Here is a 22,694-nt window from a genome sequence, read left to right on the forward strand (position 1 = left end):
ACTTTAACCAGTACTTGAGAGTTTTGTTTTTTCAATTATAAGGTAAGAGTTTTTTATTTGTTTTATACTTATTAATATTTTATAACTTCAAATGTGATAAAATCTTCTTATCCTTCTTCGCTATTTTGTGCAGCATCGGAAGTATTGAAAAATTGCAACTCCACTTCTCCAAGAAAGCATCTAGAAATGAGATATTTTTTTTTTTTTTTTTTATTGCTTAAAATTATTTTATATTTAATATGATTGAAGACACGCATAATATGGTTAAAATTTTCTTTTGGATATAATTAAGATAGTTTTGTAATGGATAGGGTATTTGTGAAATAAAATTTTAAAACCAACCATTATAAACCCCTAAAAAATACACTACACTGGTTCTGCCTGGTTATTGAGCCAGTCAAAACCATGCATAAAAAATCTAACAAGTAATGGTTTAAGAACACCTCAAAACCAGTCTAATTAAAAACCCCTCAAAACAAGTGGAAAAAAAACTTCCAAGCAAACCCTTAGTATTCTAAACTAAAAAATAATAATAAATTACAAAAAGAATTACTTGAATGTAGCAATTTTAAGCTATTCTAAACAAAAAATAATAGAAAATTTATATACTTTTTTTAAACATTGATATTAGATTAAGATTCTAAGAAACAAACAGTTTGGATTGAATAATCAAAAGAACCCAAAGGTAAAATGAGGTTTTTGGATGATTAATACTCTCAAAAAGGGAACTTTTGAACTTACGGGAGGAGTACGTTCCTTGTTTCTCCAAATTTGGGCTTTTGGTTGCTTGCTTTTTTAAGTCGAAGGGCGACACAAAAAACTATGAAATTTCTAATATATAGTTTTGGCAAGTTTCATACTAATGTTATAGGTGAGAAAATTTAACTCCCCAGACATCCCAAGTTTCCATTCAACAAAATAGCCTTGAAAATCTTTTTCATTTTTTTTTTAATTTTTTTGATTTATTTTTTAATTTAGAAAAGCTAACATGGCATAGTTATGATTCATTAAATATGTAAAATAGGTTAAAATGAAAAGATTCAAACGTATGTGGGAAAATCATAATTAATGAAATTTTTATTTGAAATTTAAAAATGAGCCCCACCCATTCAAATCGCTTAATCGAAACGTATTAGGCAAAAATCGACCGACGAACCCTAAACTTATTCTCTGCGATTTCCGGCGACTATGGTCCCACATTCCTACAAATTTTCGATCCATTTTCAATCATAAAGCTTCATTTCTTAAAACCATGGCTGACATTCACAATAAGGAGGAAAACCCAATGCCACTTCGAATCCTAGAGTCCGGTGGTGCAAGCAGTTCAATGGCTGCTCCGGTGGATCATCCGATCAGTGAAGGTGGTCCACAGGCAGAGGAGACAACGGCGACACAACAGTAGAGAGAAGAATTGCAAAACGGTTCTGAAGGGGAAGACACCGGCGAGAATTCAGGCGAGGAAAAGGAGGCTGGCAAAGAAATGGTACGTATTTTTACTTTTTTTTTTTTTAATTGGATGAGAAAATGAATGATTTGTGTGAATTTGGGGGAATTTTGTTGTGCAAGGGGTTTGAGAACATGTAATTTTGTTTGGCACACCCTCTTCGGACCGAGGGGTTTCAGATTTGTTGGAAGTGTTGTGGGTCATTTTGAAGTGTCGTGTCTTAGAGGATGGAATTTAGACTTGCGAAGCAGGTACTGGATATAAGTCAAGGCCAACCTCAATATTCCATCCGTTATAAAATCATGGGTCAACCAAACCAAACCATATCAAACTTGATTTTATACCGCTGCACTCAAAGTTTCTCAGAGTTCTCTTATTGATAGCGAAAATATATGGTTAGCTTTATCACATGGGAAAAATACAAATGTTTACAAGGTATGTTGGCAGCCTATTAGTTGTTTTTTTTTTTTTTTTTTTTTTTTTTTTTTTTTTTTTTTTTTTTTTTTTTTTTTTTTTTTATATCGATTGTGCAGATTTTCCGAAGCGTAAACTATAAAGACTATGGGTTGGAGATTGTAAGCGATAAGGAACGATACTTCCCTGTAAGGGTGACAGTCAGGTCAAGTTGGGAAGTTTTTACAAGAATAAAGGGGATTTTAAAGGGAGTGAGGAATGGTGAAGACCGATTCAAAGAGACTTATTTCAGTCATTTTTTGGATATCAGAACAAATTGGAAAAAGGCGTTCTGGGGGCAGAGAGTGCATTATATGTTGTTGCACTCAGTAAAAAGAAAGAAAAAAAAAAAAAAAAAAAAAAACAAGAATGTGGTGAATGGTGAATGGAAAGCCACTATATTTTGGGACGATGGAATATGCCTTGGTGACAGGCTTAAGATATGGGAATAGCCAGATGCGGTTGAGCAAAAAAGAATAAAGGAGAGTAGGGCGGCCATAAGGTTGGCTAACAAGGTTTTGCAGGGGCAAACGTCTATTACAGGATACGATTTTGAGGAGAGGTTAGAAGCAGTTGGGTTAACCAATTCAGGGAAGTTCAAACTATGCTTGGTATTGTTCTTACATTCGATCCTAATGGTTGATGACTCAACAAAAGCCGTTGATATGGATTGGGTGATGTTTGCAAGCAACTTGGACTTCTTTAATGTTTATTCGTGGGGATGGGTATCATTTAAGCGAACCATGGAGTCCCTGCAAGTAAAAGACAAGGCGTTTAAGCACTCCCAATGGGCCGAGAAGAATAGACCGAGCACGTACAATTTGTTTGGCTTCCCATGGGCAATGCAGGTAAAAATTAATAGTTTTTTTGTTATATTTTTTTTGTAATATATGTGTTTGAATTATGATATGGACTGTTTTTTACAATGTAGGCTTGGATGTATGAGGTCGTCCTTGTCTTCGCTAAGGCAGGGGGGAGGATGAAGACTTCAGATGTGTGACAGCGATTTCAAAGGATGTTACGGTGGCACATCGAAAAGTGTACCCATTAGGATTACGACCAAATAGACATTGAAATTCAAGCGGCTCGGGTAAGATTAAAGGATTAAGCCTTTGAATATGCACTTGCTTTAAAATTTCGCTTAAATCTGATTGATTTTGTTTCTTATTATAGGGAGTTATCTGTCCCTTCCTCATTGCTACTAAGGGTGAAACGAAACGACATTATGTCACATCTTTCCAACCACTGGAGGATAAAAGCGATAAAGGGATAGACCGCTTGATGCGGGATCTAGAAGGGGTCACGCATGTGAAGGCCATTGTAGGGCCACTACTTAAGAATGTGGTTGACGCCGAGGATGATGAAGCTCCAATGGACGGGAGGGAGAAGGAGGAGAAGGAGAAGGAGAGGGAGGAAGAGGTTCGTATGCCTCAGCAAACCAGTACAACAATTATTGTTTTGTCGAGGCGTCAGGGTCGGGAGAATAAGGTGGTTGACCTCATAAACTGTCTGTTTGAGAGTTTTACAACAACCGTTTATGAGAGGTTTGAGAAGATGGAAGAACGGATGAAAACTGTGGAGGAGAAAGTGGATAAGGTGGCAGAGAAAGTTGCTAGGGTGGTGGAGGAAGTTGGTGGAGTATTGAAGGCGGTTAAAGTGTAACCTGTGCTGAAAAGAGAGAGCCGAAAGAGCAAGTTTGTCAAATCGCCTTACACCGTAGTAACACATGGAAAGAAGAGGAAAATGAAGAAACAAATTGAGGAAGAAGCAAAAATGGAGGAGGTTAAGGAGGTTGCTGGAGGAAGTGGGGCAGTGATAATGGAAGAGGGTGAGGCGGGAGGCGAAGGAAGCCGGGATGTACAAATGGAGGAAGAGGGAAGAAGTGGGCAAGCAAAAATGGAGTCAAAGGTCGATTTGTATAGGCCAATAGAGGAGGAAAATAAAAAACCTCTTCTATGCCTATTACAATGAATTTGGAAGTGATGCCCATGTAAAGTGTAAGATCGAGGATTATCCTCAGGACTGGTTTGAAAAGATGTTGACGATAGGCAGGTGGCTTGACTACTCGGTGAGTTATTTTTGCTTAATTTTCCTTATTTTTGCTTATGTTTTCCATGAGGTATTGTATACTTATCAAGTTTTTTTTGTTTGATGTGACACATTGATGAGGTATTGGCATTGATGAGGCTACGACATACCAGTAATGGTGATCTATTGTATCATGATTGTGCCATCATCGATGTGGCCTTTGGCCAAACGCTAGTAACGACATATCGCAGTTTAATGAAAAAGGCCATTGGTAGAGGTGCAACAAAAAAACACAAGCGAAAAAGATTGGGCACAAAAGACTAGGACTGTGTCCCTGATGATTTTAAGTTTGATGACAAGATCATGCAGTATGTACAGGGGGAAAGGCCCAAATATGACCACAGTTGGGCAAAGGTTAAAAGAGTCTACTGCATCATCAACATCAAGGATATGCACTAGATAAAAAGCGAACTCTTGTAAGCTTATTACACCAACTCAATAACAAGGATGAACACATTCAAATTGCTTGAAGCCAGTTTTCCATGGTTTGATGGAAGAGCTAAACCTAAACTGAACCAGCCAGATCGCTATGGCTAAGAAAGTTGGCCTTTGACCGGATACCAGAACAAAGAAGCTACTAATTGAGTCACTCAACCACTGCTCTCAAGGGGCAATGAGCCCTCGAACCACAAAGGATAATGATTCCCCAATCAGAACTCTCAATCCTTACCTTATATCTTAAAGTGTGAATTGAAGGGTAGGGGGAGCCTAGATACTCGGTCAAAAGAGGAAGGGTGCCATTCCGTTTACATTAGAAACCGGTCCCTATCGGTCAAACCCACTTCCCTTTGGATATGTAGGGTAATCTAAGCAGACAAAGAAGTCCGGTCGTAAAGTAAAGGCTGCTTATGTCGCTCTAATGTCACGACCAGCCTGCTTGCCGACTCAAGCATGCTGCACGTTGCTTACAAATTAAGTATACTTCAAGGTGAAGCAAACTTAAGGGCTAAGTTAACTTAATAGCTAAGTTAACGACTCAGCAGCTTGGCTAGGCGACTAAGCACCTTCGTGTCCAAGGTTGCGCCAATGCTTGCCACCCACGACCTTCGTTTCCAAGGCTGCACCAATGCTTGCCACCAAGGGTTTTCTTATGTAGCTTAGTCACATTAATTTGAGGAGCTTGATCCTATAAATAGGCAACTCCACCATGTAAAGTTCATAACTTGAATTCCATCAATACAGAGTTTATATTTTCTCTAAACTTCTCTCTCATTTGTATACTTTTAGCCTGTGAGTTTGTGTGAGCGTTAGGCTGCTTAACTCATTTCTGAAGGGTTAAGGCCGCGCGAACTTACCAAAGAAGTTAAGTGCGTGACAAGAGGTATCACAGCCTCGGTTAGCATAACCTCGGTTTTCATTCAATGGCAAAAGATACTGTTGTCGTCGAGCTTCTAGAGGAAGGGTTGCTAAAGATCCTTGACTGCAACCCAACTATTTGTCGAGACAGGTAGCTGAATCTGCCTCAGACATGATCGCTTAAGCGACCAACGATAAAGGTGATGAATCACTTAAGCGATACACTAAATCGCTTAAGCAATCTTGCATCTGGGCAGATGTTGATTCAGCGTCGAACATGGTCGCTTAAGCGATCATAGATCGCTAAAACAACCATGAGTAAAAGCAAGGAATCGCTTAAGTGATACCTTTAATCGCTTAAACGATCTTGCATCTGGGCATATGTTGATTCTGCCTCGGACATGGCCATGAGTAAAACCGATGAATCGCTTAAGTAATACCTTTAATCGCTTAAGCGATCTTGCATCTGGGCATATGTTGATTCTGCCTAAGTGACCATGAGAAAAAACGATGAATCGCTTAAGCGATACATTTAATCGCTTAAGCAATCTATCATTTAGGCATATGTTGATTCTGCCTCAAACATGGTCGCTTAAGCGACCATGAGAAAGAACGATGAATCGCTTAAACGATACATTTAATCGCTTAAGCGCTCTATCATCTGGGCATATGTTGATTCTGCCTCGGACATGGTCTCTTAAGCGATCAAAGATTGTTTAAGCAACCATGAGAAAAAACGATTAATCGCTTAAGCGATCTATCATCTAGGCATATGTTGATTCTGCCTCGGACATGGTCACTTAAGCGATCAATGGTCGCTTAAGCGACCATGAGAAAAAATGATGAATTGCTTAAGCGATACATTTAATCGCTTAAGCGATCTATCATTTGGGCATATGTTGATTCTGCCTCGGACATGGTCGCTTAAGTGATCGGAGATTGCTTAAGCGACCTACAATAAAAGCGATGAACCGATTCTACCTCGTGTGGGCACTTATGTATTGTTTGTTTGTGATCGCTTAAGCAATCGTAAATTGCTTAAACGATCAAGTGTAAAAGTTTAGAATCGGTTAAACAATATTATAAATACCACCAGATCTCTTAAGCGACTAAGTCTAAATTCACAGGATCGCTTAAGCGAGAAATGAAATCTCTTAAGCGATCCACTATATTTGGATTATTTTTATTGTATTTCACGAGATCGGTTAAGCGATTAACGCTATCTTAAACATAGAAAGTGTACGATTTGTTCAGTGGACCATGATCGTTATTATATTTTAATTAAATTAATTTTTTTACGTCTATATTAAATATATATGGTTTAGAATGTTTACGTCTATATTAAACCTATGTGGTGTAGAGTGTTTACGTCTATATTAAACATATAGGGTTTACGATTCGTTCAGTTGACCATGACCGTTATTATATTTTGATTAAACATATAGTTCTTTTACGTTTATATTAAACATATATGGTGTTGAATGTTTACGTCTATATTAAACATATGTCCATAAACTTGGAAAAGAAATATTGAAGTAAATTACCCTTAATCACTTAAGCTATCCCGTCTATTTAGCCTTGGTCGCTTAAGAAAGTTACAGCAGTTTTGCTGAAAACCTTATTGTGATAAAAGGAGTCGTTGTTCATAGTGAAAAAGTTTCTGAAAAATTATGGCACTCTCTTGGTCTATAGAGTGCAAAGCATGTGGTTATAGAGTTTAATTTTATATTATTATTATATTTTTTATATATTACTTTCTTGCGAAGAACTAACAAAAATAATAGAATAACAATAGATCTTTCAATGTTAAGCGAGGCATTAAATCGCTTAAGCGAACAAGCGAATTTCCTTTTGTAGAATAATCATTGTCAAATATAGGATCGTTTAAGCGATGTTATATATCGGTTAAGTGATCCTATATACATCAGCCATTATTTGCTTAAGTGATATCTCGCGTCGCTTAAGCGATTATGCCTAATTTCCTTTGTACTGTATAATAATCATTCTCAAATTCAAGGCTAGAGATTTGGGTCAAAGAGAGCTAGATAACCATGCAAGCTTAGTGAACATATCTTCTTCTTCTTTCTTCAGAACATAAAGGGTGCGTTTGGTTGAATATTCCTATCCATATTCCCAATCCTATTCCCAAAATATTTGTTTGTTTAATTATTTAGGAAATATTAGTATATTTTTTTAACTACTTTTAGACCCCTTAAGGTTATTAATTTCATAAATACCCCCAAAAAAAAGTTTAAAAATTAACAAAAACACCCCCACCTACCTAGGGTGCCAGATTCTAGCCACCACCGCCGGAATCTGGCCGAAAAAGGGCATTACGACACAGACCAATCAGATTTGGCTGGTAAGACATCGATATGGCCTTTTCCAGCCAGATCGACCACCGACCAGATCTACGGCCAACCGTATTTAGCCATCGTTGACCGTTAACGATGGCCAGACCTGTCCTTTTTCGGCTAGATCCATAGTGGATCTAGCCGAAAAAGGCCACATCGATGAATAGTTCCTATCGTTTGTAGGCCGTTGTGACATATTCCAGCTACCACCGACGGTGGTTGCCAGAATCTGGCAAGTATGGGTAGGTGGGGGTGTTTTTTCTTAATTTTTAAACTTTTTTTCTAGGGGTATTTAATGAAATTAATAAACTTAAGGGATCTAAAATAATTAAAAAATATATACTAATATTTCCTAAATAATTAAACAAACAAATATTTTGGGAATAGGATTGAGAATATGGATAGGAATATTCAACAAAACGCACCCTTTATTGTAATAACTGTTTTATACTACTCATAGAAATATATTAAGTAGAATACATTTATATTAACAAAAATAAATGGGCCTAAAAACTTTTCTTTTATTACATATAAACATTCTTTATACAAAATAAAACTATCATTTACAAAATGCCATTAAAACAGCGGACAGTGTAGCTATTGCTCCTCGCTTGCCGACGCCCATCCAACCGCGTTCTCACCTAGATCCTGCAACCACAAAGAAAAATAACGGGGTGAGCATAAAATAATGCTCAATAAGTAAATCCTCTACTCGACTGTCCCCGTAACTCTTTCTCTTAATTCTTTCCTTACACTCTTCTTATCTCATTTACTATTTTCTCTTTCACATAGCTCTCGCTTACTTAACTTCTGCTATATGTCACGGCCTCATCTTACCGGAGGCATGGTCGGGTGGAGTTCATACAGCACCAACCCACTCTTCGTGACTTTCGGGTGGAGATCACAAAGCACCAATCCGCTTTTCATAACTTTCGGGTGAAGATCACAAAGCACCAACCCGTTTGAGTATCTATCGGGTGGAGATCACAAAGCACCAACCCGTTTTTAGTCTCTACTGGGTGGAGATCACAAAGCACCAACCCATTTTTTGTATTTTTCTCATTCTCTCTACTCTTAGAGTAGTTCATACACAAAGGTAGTTCATACACAAAGTTCTCTACTCTTTCTCAAGCCACTTCTCAATGCACAATTAATCTTCTCCACTAATACACTCATGAAATGCCAACATGCAATGTTGCAAGAATTAAGGTTTATTACTCATGATTCTCTTAGGCATTTCATCAAACAACTAGTGTGCATACATACACTCTACTTTATCTATAGTTCTATCTGTCTCTTGAACCTTCCAAGATGGGAGGAAACTCCCTCACACAGCTATAATTCTTGTCATAAAAGAGCACTCCCAAAGAAATTACTCAATCTCCTCCAACTTCATTTCAAACTACATCCTTTCATCACATATTCATCACATATTAACACTTCTCATCAATGAAGTGTTTTCAACAACCATACAACAAATACTCATCCCAACCCAATTTCTCAATATATCATACACATGCATAAATAAATCTCTACTTAATCTCTACTCAAAAGTTTTCTCAAATTTCAACTTGGGATGGATTTACTTACCTTGCAATGGAGAGATCACACTTGCACTTTCCCTTCCTTTAAAATGCTTGTCTCTTCTCTACCCTTAGGATGCCTTAGATTAATGTTCTACCAAGATCCAACGAAAAACCCTCAACGAAAAACCCTCAACGAAAGATGGAAGGAAGAATTGAGAGGAACTGGTGAAAGAGTATGGCGGTGGAAGAAGAATGAATGAAGGGTTTATGAAGCTCATCTCCTTTTTAGCTCAAACTTTCTTCATTCATTCCCATATTGCCCTTGCTCTTCCTTGGAAATTTCATCCTTGTCCTTTAAATCATTACAATCACACCCCCACTCTAACATATTCTCCATCAAATTCTCTTACATTTTACTCCCCACTTTTCCTGCTAATTAAGGGTAGAAAGGTCATTTGACCCCTATGGAGAATTCTCTAGAAACCTCAAGAAACTTTTCTGCCGTCCCGTCGCCACGGAGAAGAAAGTTCCGTCACCTCGGCGAAAAATTATAGAGCTGACACCACAATTACAAGGCCAACGTCGTCGCGGCGGAGACCAAAATTTCACACTTCGCCAAAACTCAACCAAAATCAGGGCAAACACTCAACCAAACCAACTAAAGGCCAACCAACTAAAAATAACAACATACAAGCTCAAATGAGAACAAAGCAATAAACATTCAACATAATTTACTACGTACCTCAAGTAAGGCGTTACATTTATGTTCTGAAGAAAGAAGAAGAAGATATGTTCACTAAGCTTGCATGGTTATCTAGTTCTTTTCGACCCAAATCTCTAGCCTTGAATTTGAGAATGATTATTGTACAATACAAAGGAAATTAGGCATGATCGCTTGAGCGATGCGAGATATCACTTAAGCAAATCATGGCTTATGTATATAGGATCGCTTAACCGATATATAACATCGCTTAATTGATCTTGTATTTGACAATGATTATTTCACAAAAGGAAATTCGCTTGATCGCTTAAGCAATTTAATGTCTCGCTTAACACTGAAAGATCTATTGTTATTCTATTATTTTTGTTAGTTCTTGGCAAGAAAGTTATATATAAAAAATATAATAATAATATAAAATTGAACTCTGTAACCATAAGCTCTACACTCTGTAGACCAAGAGAGTGTCAAAATTTTTCAGAAACTTTTTCACTATGAGCAAAGGCTCCTGTTATCACAATAAGGTTTTCAGCACAACTGTTGTAACGTTCTTAAGCGACCAAGGCTAAATAGACGAGATCGCTTAAGTGATTAAGGGTAATTTACTTCAATATTTCTTTTCCAAGTTTATGGACATATATTTAATATAGACATAAACATTCAACACCATATATGTTTAATATAGACGTAAAAGAACTATAGGTTTAATTAAAATATAATAACGGTCAAGTTCCACTGAACGAATCATAAACATTCTACACCATATATGTTTGATATAGACGTACAAGAACTATATGTTTAATTAAAATATAATAATGGTCATGGTCAACGGAACGAATCTTATACCCTATATGTTAAGAGTTCAAGCAATAAAATGGCTTTAGAGTTGAGATATAGATAAAGAAGAAGACGGTGAAATTTTTTGAGCATTGATAAATATTACACTCTTTTGAGATTCTTCTCGGTCTGATTTTAAAAGAGTTGTTATTTTAAGGAGTAAACGAAGTTTGAATGACTAATCAACAGATTGTTTGTGCAAATGGTTTTGCAGAGTTACAGCTTCGTACGATTCGTTCAATAAAGAATATTTTATTGCCAACAACTAACAAAAATAATATAATAACAATGGATATTTCAGTTTTATGTACAGTGCCGACCGACAAAGACTGAAATGTTATTTTCACATTCTATTGAAATGAAAAAAATAATTAATAATAATAAATATTAAATAAGAAAGGACTAACAACAGTAATATAATAAGTGTAGATAATTTAGTTTTATGTACGGAGTTGTAACTCTACAAAACCATTTGCACAAACAATCTGTTGATTAGTCATTCAAACTTCGTTTACATAGGATCGCTTAAGCGATTTTCTATCACTTAAGCGATCAAGTCCGATGCACGATCACTTAAGCAATTTAGGGTCTCGCTTAAGCGATTCTTTGCTTTTACAAAGTGTCGCTCCGGCGATTTTAGATCGCTTAAACGATAAAGTCTGAGGCAGAATCAATATCGGCCCAGGTGCATGATCGCCTAAGCGATCCGTGATATCGCTTAAGCAATTCTTCTTTTTTTCACTTGGTCGATTAAGCGATCATATGATGGACAGAATCAATATCTGCCCAGGTGCACGATCGTCTAAACGATCCATGATATCGCTCAAGCGATCCTTTATGAAAAACCTTTTGTCGCTTAAGCGATATACTTAGTCGCTTAAGCGATACTTTTCCATCTTTTCTCCTGAATTTTGACAAACTAAAATTACCAACACATATTAATTCCATACTTTCTCATTAATTTGACAACCTAATTCCAAACTAAAATCACCAACACATATTTAGGCCATGTAACAAGAATACTAAATATAAAGAATGATTTACACAAGGTAAAAATAAAATTTAAAACATCAATAATTGAAAACAATAACTCATCAACGGTTGGCCTTGGCAACTCCCTGAATTTTATCCTTCTTCGAACCTAATTTTCTGGATCTGCATGTGATTACTTCTAGCAACTGCTTCTCTTGTGACCAGGTTGCTTGCAAATTTAGTACTTATTCATCTTTCAGGGAACCTCAGAGGCTGATGGAATATGCTTAACTCTTTTTCTCCCCTTTGCTGTCTTCATGAATGGCGGATGGATGATAATGTCAGCCAACTCTGTCGGCACTACCCACTGCTCTTCTGGAGGCACTGGATATATCGTTTCTGAATAAGCTAGCATATAGTAATTTTCCATATAGCGAGGGGAGCAAAGTTCCATGTAAATTCTTGAACCAAAATCCGGCTTCCGTTGGTGTTTCAGTTCTGCTAGTGCATGAGGACAAGGTAAACGTTGAATGTCAAACACTTTACAGCTGCAAGTTTTACTAACAAGGTTAACTAGGGCATCCGGACCATAGCCCCACACAGTGAACTCTTGAGCATTAAGAGGATAGGCAAACAATGCATTTGACAGTTCCATACGTTCTCGCAATAATTTTTCAGCTGACGAAACAAGGGTTGTAGTGAAATTGTCTGACTCCATACGACACTCATGAAACCACCGTGACAATGTCCTCTGGATTGCATCAAAAAGTGCAGCTATTGGAAACTCTCTTTCTATTAACAACTTCGAATTTATGGACTCGGCTATGCTCATGGTCATAACATCAAACCTTCTTCCAGGAAAGTAAGCTCTACTTCATCGCTCGAAACCAACATCATGCTCAAGATACTTAGCAACTCTATCATCCTTGATTCGGATTTCCTGGAAGTGCTCCTCGAACTCATTAACCCGATAAGCTTTTGCTGCCATGTAGTATGTCTGAAGGAGGCCAGCACACTTAAACTTTTGTTTTATGTTCTCACCAAGGTGCCTCATACAGAATCCGTGATGTGCTTGACGATAAATAGTGGCAATCCCCTTCTTTATAAAGTTGTGCCTATCGGATATTATGCACAACTCGTCATTGTTAGTCACTATCGTAGGTAATTGCTGAAAAAACCAAGTCCACGATTTGTCATTCTCAAAGTCAACCACACACCATGCAATAGGATATGTGTGATTCTCGATGTCCTATGCAGTGGCCACCAGTAATGTACCTCCATACTTTCCCATCAACAACCAATACCTTTCGCATGTTTACAAAAAAAAAATTTAAACATCATATTCCTGTCCCACTTCAAATCTGTCTTGCTACCTTGGTTTGTCAACTCAAGCATATAACGTTACGCTTCTAATACTGCATACTCGTGCTCCGGCGTGCCCCTCACAAAATCTTGTGCACGTTGTCTCCCTTTCCAGCATTTCCAGTAACTAACAGCACATCCCAACTCTATGCGCACAAGTCTCTGAATGTCTTTAGGAGATAGACCTTTCCCTTCAACGAACTGACTTTTAACAAATTGTCCAGTAACATCAGCGGAGGCTTGTCGACGCTCACTTGAAATATGTCCCAAACCACATGTGTGCTTATGGGTATATGTGCTAAGAATAATTTTTTCGGACTTCGCCAACCTTCTACAATAAACTCGCCACTTGCACTTTCGGTCACGACATGCAATCGTTACAACCAATGAATTTGACTTTTTGGTGATGAACTCAAAATTACCTCTCACGGCAACAAGTTTTAGCTTCCTCATCACTTCCTCTTTGTTGTCAAATAAATACCCTATGCACAACTCTGATCCATCCGTAAAAACATGAGTTGATTCACTACTACCTGCAATTGCCCCCTCTGAACCTGCATAAACGACCATAGTGTTCTCTTACTCACAAACTACACCTTCTGCATAATCCGTATTTAAAGGAATCTCTACATCTACGGGAACATGTACGGGGTCCTCTTCCTCAACATTTTCATTCTGTCACCCATGACCAACCTCTTCTACAGTGTTCTCCTCACTACCCAATTCACCGTCTACTCTTGATTTTTCAACTAACAAATCAATGCCCTCGTAGTTCAAATTAAAACCAGGCAAATCTCCGCCAACTTCCTCGTTATCCCCCTTCCTTTGAACCAACTTCCAATGATTTTTCTACAAAAGAAACCCTTAAAATCGGCCTCAAACCATTATCGGCCACATCAATCATATATAACTTTACACTTTCATCCGACTTTAATATAGCAGGAGGTATCCTATAATGTTCAGGAACTCTACTTAAAACATATTTCACAACTATATCACTACGTGAGCAAGTCAAATCACCTCTTCTAATTATTTCATCAATCAACTCATCAAAACTAACCTTTGTGCTCACAGCAATTGGTATAACTCCTTTGCTCTTCCCAATCCACTTCTAGCTACTTTCTTCCTCCACCCACTCACCAAAATATTCAACACCCAAAACAACTTGTCCCATGTCTAATAATAGCCAACTACCTATAATGCAAGAAAAAACAAATTCTTAACAGATATACTAAGGGTTGAAATATTTTAAAAAGCATCTGCACAATCGCTTGACAGATCTGGTGTATCGCTTAAGCGATCTGGTATATCGTTTACTGGATCGCTTAAGCGATCCAATGTAAATAAGCATGATCGCTTAAACGATCTTATGCCATTTAGTGATCGCTTAAGCGATCTACTGCCATACACCAGACTTTTAGCATATCGCTTAAGCGATCTTATGCCACATATCTGATCACTTAAGCGATCTATCTACTACATTACCAGACGTACCAGATTGCTTAAGCGATACACCAGATTGCTTAAGCGATCCACATATCCACTACACGTTTTCAGTCATCTCTACCTACAATCGGTGCTACCACCCCCAGCTACCCACAATGCAAGAAAATTTTCAACAAATTTCACTCCTTTCAACTTCCATTACATCAAACACAACCCAACAGCCTAAACAACTAAATTAAAATCATAACCCAAACTCAATCCATCAGTAAATCTTTGTAAATCGAAATATAAAATCGAAAGGGGAGATACACGTACCTGGACGAAATGTCAGGAGAATGAGGAGGAGGAGGAGGATCTGTGTTGGAGAAGATGTAAATAGCAGAGGAATGCGTTAATGTGGCAGGAGGAAGAAGAAGAAGATGTTTGGGTTTGTTTGCAAGATTTTCGACTCTTTGGAGACATATTATAATTTTTAAAAGATTACACAATTATTCATTAATCCTAATTAACCCCTAATCATGTTTAATTAAGCTTAATAGAAAACAAGGCTATTTAGTTAACATTTACAAACTATATAGCCTTTTAATTAAATTTTAACTTCAAATGACCTTTTAATAAAATCCCCTGTTATAGATAGCTTATATCAATTGACTCAGATCAAGAATGAAACTAGCGTAAAACCCAGCCATAAGAATGTTAATTAACTTAAAATCTTTAACTTAATTTTAGACATTAATACATATATATCCATAAATTATAATCGAAATTTTAAAGGCTACGTAGTTGAAAATTATATAAGTTCATTTTTATCCTCCCTCGAACAGAAAGGTTTATGTATTTCAATCTACTTATTTGGTTTTGAATTTGCTTTTATGAAAATAAAAATTTTCTTTTACTAAAAAGTATCATAAAATTAAGTCATGCTCACTCGGATTAATGGCCTTAGCATTTAATATATGCAAGGAATACTTGATGAAGTAAACGCCAATCAATGCATTATCTTGAAATTTTAAGAGATTAAAATTAAAAAACTCTTCAACGGATGGACTCACCATGACCAGATGGAAATGATTAACAGGGAGCGCAAATACATCCCCAAAACATGTCTCATTTGTTCAAGCGCCATGATCATAAAAACACCGCAATTAAATGAACATAACTATATTCCACAGAAAGTTTTCAAGGTTCGTTGCAGAATACATAGCCTCGCAATTTTGTTTCATTTATAAATCAATGCTTTGTCGTTGTAACAGTAAGTTTTATGCGCTTGTGTAAATTAAAGGTTGTACTTGTTGATGCTCAAACTTAGTAGACCTGTTCCAAACACAACCAAGAGCATGCCCATATGCATGCAGTAAGAGTTCTAGTGCTGTCTCAAAAACCGTGAGACATTATTACTAAGCAAACTATCAAGGAATCTGGCAATTGAGAAAACAAAATTGAGGCAAAAAGAACGCAACAAGAAGACTCTGGCAACTGTATGGGATTGGATGTCAAACTACAACTAGTTATAAGTTTCTAACAAGGCATAGCAAAGAACCAATCCTGCCACAATCGGCTGAAAGCAACAGATTCAGCATTTGGGAGAATTATCAATCCATCAATGCATACACAGAAAACAATTGACAATAAAGAAATAAAAACTAATCCATTAACCTTGTATAGACTCAGAACCTCAAACATAAAATAGTCAAAATCCAAATTACTCCTCAAAACTTGTTTGTTCACAGTTATCCATATCTTAAACCAAAAAACAAAAATACTAATACATCCAAAGGTAAACTACACTTAAGATGATGACCAAAAACATACTGAAAGGAGCTCCTAATCAAACAAACTGAATCCCATATCGTCATCACTCTCTTCCTTGGGCTCCTCCTGTAAATTCACCAAAAAATCATAGGCATATTAGATAACAAAAACCTCATACATCCAGAAATAATTAAGTAACCATACAAAAGGGCGTTTCAGTTACCTTCTTCTCCTCTGGTGGAGGGGCAGCAGCAGCAGCCGCACCAGCACCTCCAGCAGGGCCAGCAACAGCAGCTGGAGCACCACCACCACCAGCACCCACATTCATAACAAGGTCATCAATGCTACGCTTCTCGGCAAGCTTGGCAAACAAACTAGGCCAGTAAGATTCGACAGTAAGATTGGATGCTTTCACCAATTGTGCAATCTTCTCCGACTATGAAACCGTTAAGAAAAAAAAACCCAAAACCCATCTTCCATTCCAGAAACAACAAACAAATTAACCATTTACATTCATATTCATTTCCCTTATGCTCAAATAAATTGCATATAAAACCATAAAACCACATAAAAATAAAAGGTGAAACTAACTGCACATAACAATGGTTAATTCAACGTCAACCCTAGTTTTCATTATTTCTCACTAGTTTCTCAGCAAGTAAAGTAAACTAATAAATTCCTAAATTAAAACCCTTAAAATACAAAGGCCTAGTTACAGATCTCAGCCATATCTGATGATTTAAAGCCAAAAAAAAAGAAATAACACAAAAGGGCATTCATAAATTTGTTGATAAGGATACAGTGATGGCGATCCCATCATCATGGAGGACCAAACAAGCGTAAGTGCAAGCAAGCTCTGCAACCGACATCGTTTGATTTGACTAGAAACGTAAAAGCGCCAAATTGATATAGCTAACAATGATAATATGATCAATCGACTAGCAGAGCAGAGACAACAGAGAAATGAACTACAAAGGGTGCATTTGTTACCTGAGGAAATGTCTGCTACTGGTTGCTCTGTGCCGCTTGCTGCGAAGCAATGCTAGGTTTAGGGTTAGGATTTGTGTGAGTTTTTAAAGACAGTCAATAAGGTTTGGGCTTCGTCAGAGTTTGACGGCCCATCCGAAACCATATAGGCTGCCAACTTTCCCAACCAACGTGTTAAATTTTATATTGGAGTTATGCTCTAAAGATTACTTAATGCTATTACTACCCAGGATTTTAAGAAAATATTACAAATACTTATAAAAGCTGATATTTTATTAAGAATAATACTACATATACAAATTCTTAATACAAACTAACTTGTTTTAATGTGGTTAGGTGATTTTGAATTAAGGATAAACTAAATAATTAAAGTAGATGATAACGTTTCATACCCCTAGGTTGTGAGAACTGACCATAGGTGTAAGTATTTGTTCATTACTCTGCACATGAGTTAACATTAACTAACTGTGAATAACGGGGCTTTACAGTTAATAAAGGGTGTGAAATTGTTAATGTTGTCTCCAAGATTAACTAAAGGTACGTTTGTTTTGGCGATTTGTTTATTATTGAAAATATAAGATTACTACTAACCGGGGTGGACCCAGGAATAAAACTTAGTGGGGTCAAAGGTTAAAGTAACAATTAATATAAATATAAATAAACACAAATATTTGTATTAATAGAATTCTCATTAACTAATACATTTATAATTGTCCTCAAAGAGATTTTATTTTTTGAAAATATAATATAATGATTTCACTATTAATACCGTCAAACACATAATTCTCTAAATACACAACTAAACTATCATTCAACTATTAATCACTTATTCTATTTCGCAAACGATTCTTCACAACATTCATTGATGAAAATGCTCTCTCTACACTAACAGTGACAACTGGTAAAATCAATGCTAATTTTATCAACAGATAAACAAATAGAAATACTTTATCCTTCTTACTTTCAACCATCACTCTTGCAAGATCTTCAATCCCATTCAATTCTATAAATTTGACATTAGAGTGTACATTCAAAATGTATATATCAAATTGAGAATCAAGTGCTATGAGTTCTAAGTTAGAAAAATCTTCTAGATAAAGTTCAGCAAAGCGCATCAGTTTTTGCTTACCAAAAGCAACAAAATTTTCATTTGGACATAAGTATGTCAAACAAATAAGTCAGTCAGTGTTTACCTTATTGAAACGATTATTCAACTTTTGAAGCTGCATGTCTAGGACACTATCAAATACTTCAATACAGTAATGATGTACGTTTGTGATACCTTTAGTCTTCCGTTGTGATCGCCCTTGAATAAAAAATTTGTCATCTATATTTGGAATATCAATGTCATACTTGACACAAAAAGAACAAATTTTACTAAGTAAATTCTCTCATTCACTATCCCTCATCAATTGTAAAGCTTGCTTACACACTTCAGCCAAATTCATAGCATTTACAATATCTTGATCTTTTATTTTTTTTTATTTTTTTTAATTTTTTGTAATGCTTGAGAAAGTTCATTTGTAAAGCTAAAGAAATCTTTCATTATAAAATTAGTGGTCTGGTTCAGGGTAATTATATTATACTTACGTATTAGTTTACTAAATTTCCCTTTTCTTGATGACTGGGTTCAAATTAATGCCATGTTTGGTTACATGTTACGGAATGTAATGGATTGCATGTCCGGAAAAGGCAATTAATAATTGACAAATTCCGTGATTTAGCATATTAGTTGGAGGTGAGATTTCGGAGTCACAATTTCTCAGACTTGAATTGCCAAATTTATAACTTCATTGTAACATCTTGACTCGTGTGAATATATAACTTCCTATACAAATAATTCTTAACCAACTGTATATTGTCTCAAACTTACTCTATATTCAATTTGTCCGCAGAAAATTAAAAAAAAAATTACAGCAGCTGCCAATTGACTCCATACAATACAGGCATGGATTTTAAGAACTTCAGTAAACATCATCACACACGACTTAATCACTCCAATCAACCACTCCAATTTTCTGCTAGGACGGAATGTAATCATCTTCCCATTTCGCACAAACAGAATGTTATAGCACAATAGTACACATTTCGTTGCAGTTTACATTAATCATGAATATGTTGCAGAATCTAACTCAAATGATATTTTACAAACTCATTTTTTCCGGTACATAAGACACCCCAACCTATTACTCGTACAACCCACATTAATGAAAAAACTCAATTGTTACTTATCGCACTTTCGCAATTATGATGGTACTCCGATAGAAAAAACTGAAAGAACAAGCTAGGAGAATCTAAAACCTGACTCTACATGGCCTCCGTGAGTAGTTTGTTATGGAAGGACTACACGTCTTCCATAGCAGACCAATCCTCATTCATCTATAGTGTTCAACATAAAAGAATTTTGTAAAACTGAATCATATACTAAAATTGCAGAGGAATTTTATTATCAAAGTACCATTATGTTACAACACTACATAACTTACAAAGTCAGGGCAGCCATCAGTAACTGAAATACTCAGTGGTGCACGTTCAACGAACTTGTAAATATAGTAAAGGACAAAATACCCACATTAGTTTGGGTCCTTTGCTGTCGAACCTGCGTGCAATTACATTTAGTTAGCTATGACATTAACGAAACAAGGGCAAGCTAAATAACTAACTTTTTTACTATGTTGTCATCACCTTAGGAACCAGCAGAGGTATCCCAGCAACCCTGTTCTTGAGTTCTGACATTGTTTCTGCTTCATATATGTACATGACAAACCTGCCAAGACATTTTGTCAGCTGAAAATATGCTCATATTAGCACACTGAATCAGTAAATATCGATGTACGTCATAGTCTCAAGTTAAAATTAGGCATCCAGTTTCGTAAACTTACTTCCTTATCAATGGTTCAAACCTCCTCGGGTCAGTCGTTTGCAGTGAATCTACTAACATCATGCAGCTTGTTTTGGGATGCGACGGCGATCTTCCGCCAAAGTTGCATAAGATCAATACAGCCCAATGACCCCTACAGACAGTGAACCTCAAAATGTTAAGCAGCCCTCTAAGCTCAAGTTTAATATAACTCCATCTTTCAAAAATAGCTAAATACGATTCACTTCCCATAACACAATTGGAACGAATACATATTTACTGGAAAATATGTCCTCTTTCTTTATCCATTTCATCACCTTCCGTCTGTGATGTTCTTTTGAGTACAGATAAAACCACAAGGAATTCAGGCACTTGAAAGTGTCTGAATGCCACTGCACTCTCACTCACTTTCTTGTAAACTTAGGATTCATCTTCGTTCTTGATGAAACCAAAGTCTTTTACAGCTTCATCAAAACGAATGTTCTAGTTCTTTAAAGCTTGCTTAAGTCCATAAATGGACCTCTGCAACTTTCATATCTTCAGCTTGTCCCTCAAGAACAAAACCATCGAATTCTTTGCTTTTGATGAGTTTGCTTTTAAGTTTACAAGTGGTATCAGAGCAATTTCAGGTTTAGAGACTGATGAATTTTCCATTAAGTTATTTTTAGGGTTCTTATGGAATGTAGAAATTAATTGGGTTTTGGAAATTGTGAAATTGGAATGGTTTGGGTAAAATAGTTAAAGTTAACGGTCAACCGTTAACGTTAACGGTAAATGGTTGAAGTTAAAGGTCAACCGTCAAAGTTAACGATGACAATCAAAATTAACAATGAGGGTCGAATCAACCCAATTTTGTCCTTAATGTGTGTTTAGGCACATGAAATGTGTATAAGTTTCTAAAGTATAATTTTTCTTTAGAGAAAGATAAGTATGACAAACTTATAGTTATTATTTAAGTTTGATAACTATATTATATATAATTTGTTAGTCACCAAAGTGGCCAAATTAAAATGATTATCCCATAAATATCAAACTAAATAAGATTCAATTACTCATGATCATCAGATGCTTTAATGAGATGACATAATGTATCAGACATGAGTAATTTGAAGTTTGTATGTTATAAGATAGTTAAGGATCGCCCAAAGGTAGATTAGTTAATCCTATAATTATGAACTCATCCGTGGTAATTAATGTACTTGATTAGGTGGTGTTTAGTTATCCAAGATAACAACATGTCTAACTAAAGTACTTTAATTACCAATTAGAAACTATAAAAGATTGCATCATTAAGTTTAATTATCGTATATTGTTATTTCTCCCAAAGGAGATTTTCAATATATATTTATGTTTTAATAATAATAAATTTTAATATCTGTCTGAAATTATGTATAAGGTATAAAACTCAAAGCATTAATGTGTAAGCATATTAGCACACTGAATCAGTAAATACGATTACGTCATAGTCTCAAGTTAAAATTATGCATCGGTTTTATAACTTACTTCCTTATCAATGTTTCAAACCTCCTCGGGTCAGTCTTCGTAGTGAATCTAGTAACATCATGCAGCTTGTTTTGGGATGTGATGACAATCTTCGCCAAGTTGCATAAGATCAATACACCCAATGACCCTTACAGAGATTGAACCTCAAAATTTTAAGCACCTTCTAAGCTCAAGTTTAGTATAACTCCATCTTTCAAAATAGCTAAATACGATTCACTCTCGTAACACATTGGAACGAATACATATTTACTGGAAAATATGTCCTCTTTCTTTATCCATTTCATCACCTTCCGTTTGTGACATTCTTTTGAGTACAGATAAAACCACATGGATTCAGGCACTTGTCAGATTGTGTCATATACATTCCTCTTCAAGATTTCCATTCAGGAAAGTTGTTTTGACATCCATCTGCCAAATCCATAGTCATATATGTAAAATTGCAACATAATCCGATAGACTTAATCATGGCAACTGGCGAAAAGGTTCTTCATAGTCTCTTCATAGTCAATGCCATGAATGTGTTGAAACCTTTGGCAACTAGTCATGTCTTATGGTATTGCACCTTGCCATCCATGTCAGCTTCTTGAAAACCCATTTACACCTATGGGTTTTACCCCCTCAGAGACCACAATTGTTATGTACATGGAGTCCATCTCAGATTTCATGGCTTCAAGCCATTTAACGGAATTTGGATCTGTTAGCGTCATCGTAGGTCCTAGGTTCATTTCTTGGTAGACCAAACGTCGCCATACTAAGTCACGAGAAAACCACATCTCTTGAGCTCATGACTACTCTTCTAGACCTACGTAGCTTACTACTTAAGGTGGTTCACTTTGATCCACAGATTGTGGAGTAACTCCTCATGATGTTCAATTACTTCTTGTGGCACATCATCCTGTCTTTCGTCTAATGTATCTTATGATCTAGAACTTCATCGAGTTCTACTTTTCTCCCACTAGTACCTCTTAAAGAAATTTCTTTACTAAGAAAACACCAGTACGAGCGACAAATACTTTGCGCTATTTTGGGTGGTAGAAATAATATCCTTTGGTCTCCTTAGGATACCAAAAAATATATATTTATTAGATTTCGGGTC

The 22,694-nt window shown here is 36.3% G+C and overlaps 1 protein-coding gene across 2 annotated transcripts; it reads right to left on the reverse strand.

The window, feature by feature from the left end:
• Positions 1–16,125: 16,125 nt before the first annotated feature.
• Positions 16,126–17,366, reverse strand: LOC116106958 (60S acidic ribosomal protein P1-like). Of its 2 annotated transcripts, none has more exons than XM_031393271.1 (4): positions 17,239–17,366; positions 17,049–17,129; positions 16,472–16,684; positions 16,126–16,374 (listed from the first exon to the last, which is right to left on the reverse strand). In XM_031393271.1, exons 2-4 carry the CDS (start codon positions 17,115–17,117, stop codon positions 16,321–16,323), a joined length of 336 nt encoding a protein of 111 aa, XP_031249131.1. In that variant the 5' UTR covers positions 17,118–17,129; positions 17,239–17,366; the 3' UTR covers positions 16,126–16,320. The 2 variants fall into 2 exon arrangements, with proteins under 2 accessions (XP_031249131.1, XP_031249132.1); XM_031393272.1 differs by having other exon boundaries at positions 17,049–17,160.
• Between the last annotated feature and the right edge of the window lie 5,328 nt (positions 17,367–22,694).

This window comes from Pistacia vera, unplaced genomic scaffold (genome assembly GCF_008641045.1).
Source record: "Pistacia vera cultivar Batoury unplaced genomic scaffold, PisVer_v2 Contig525, whole genome shotgun sequence".
NCBI lineage: Eukaryota > Viridiplantae > Streptophyta > Magnoliopsida > Sapindales > Anacardiaceae > Pistacia > Pistacia vera.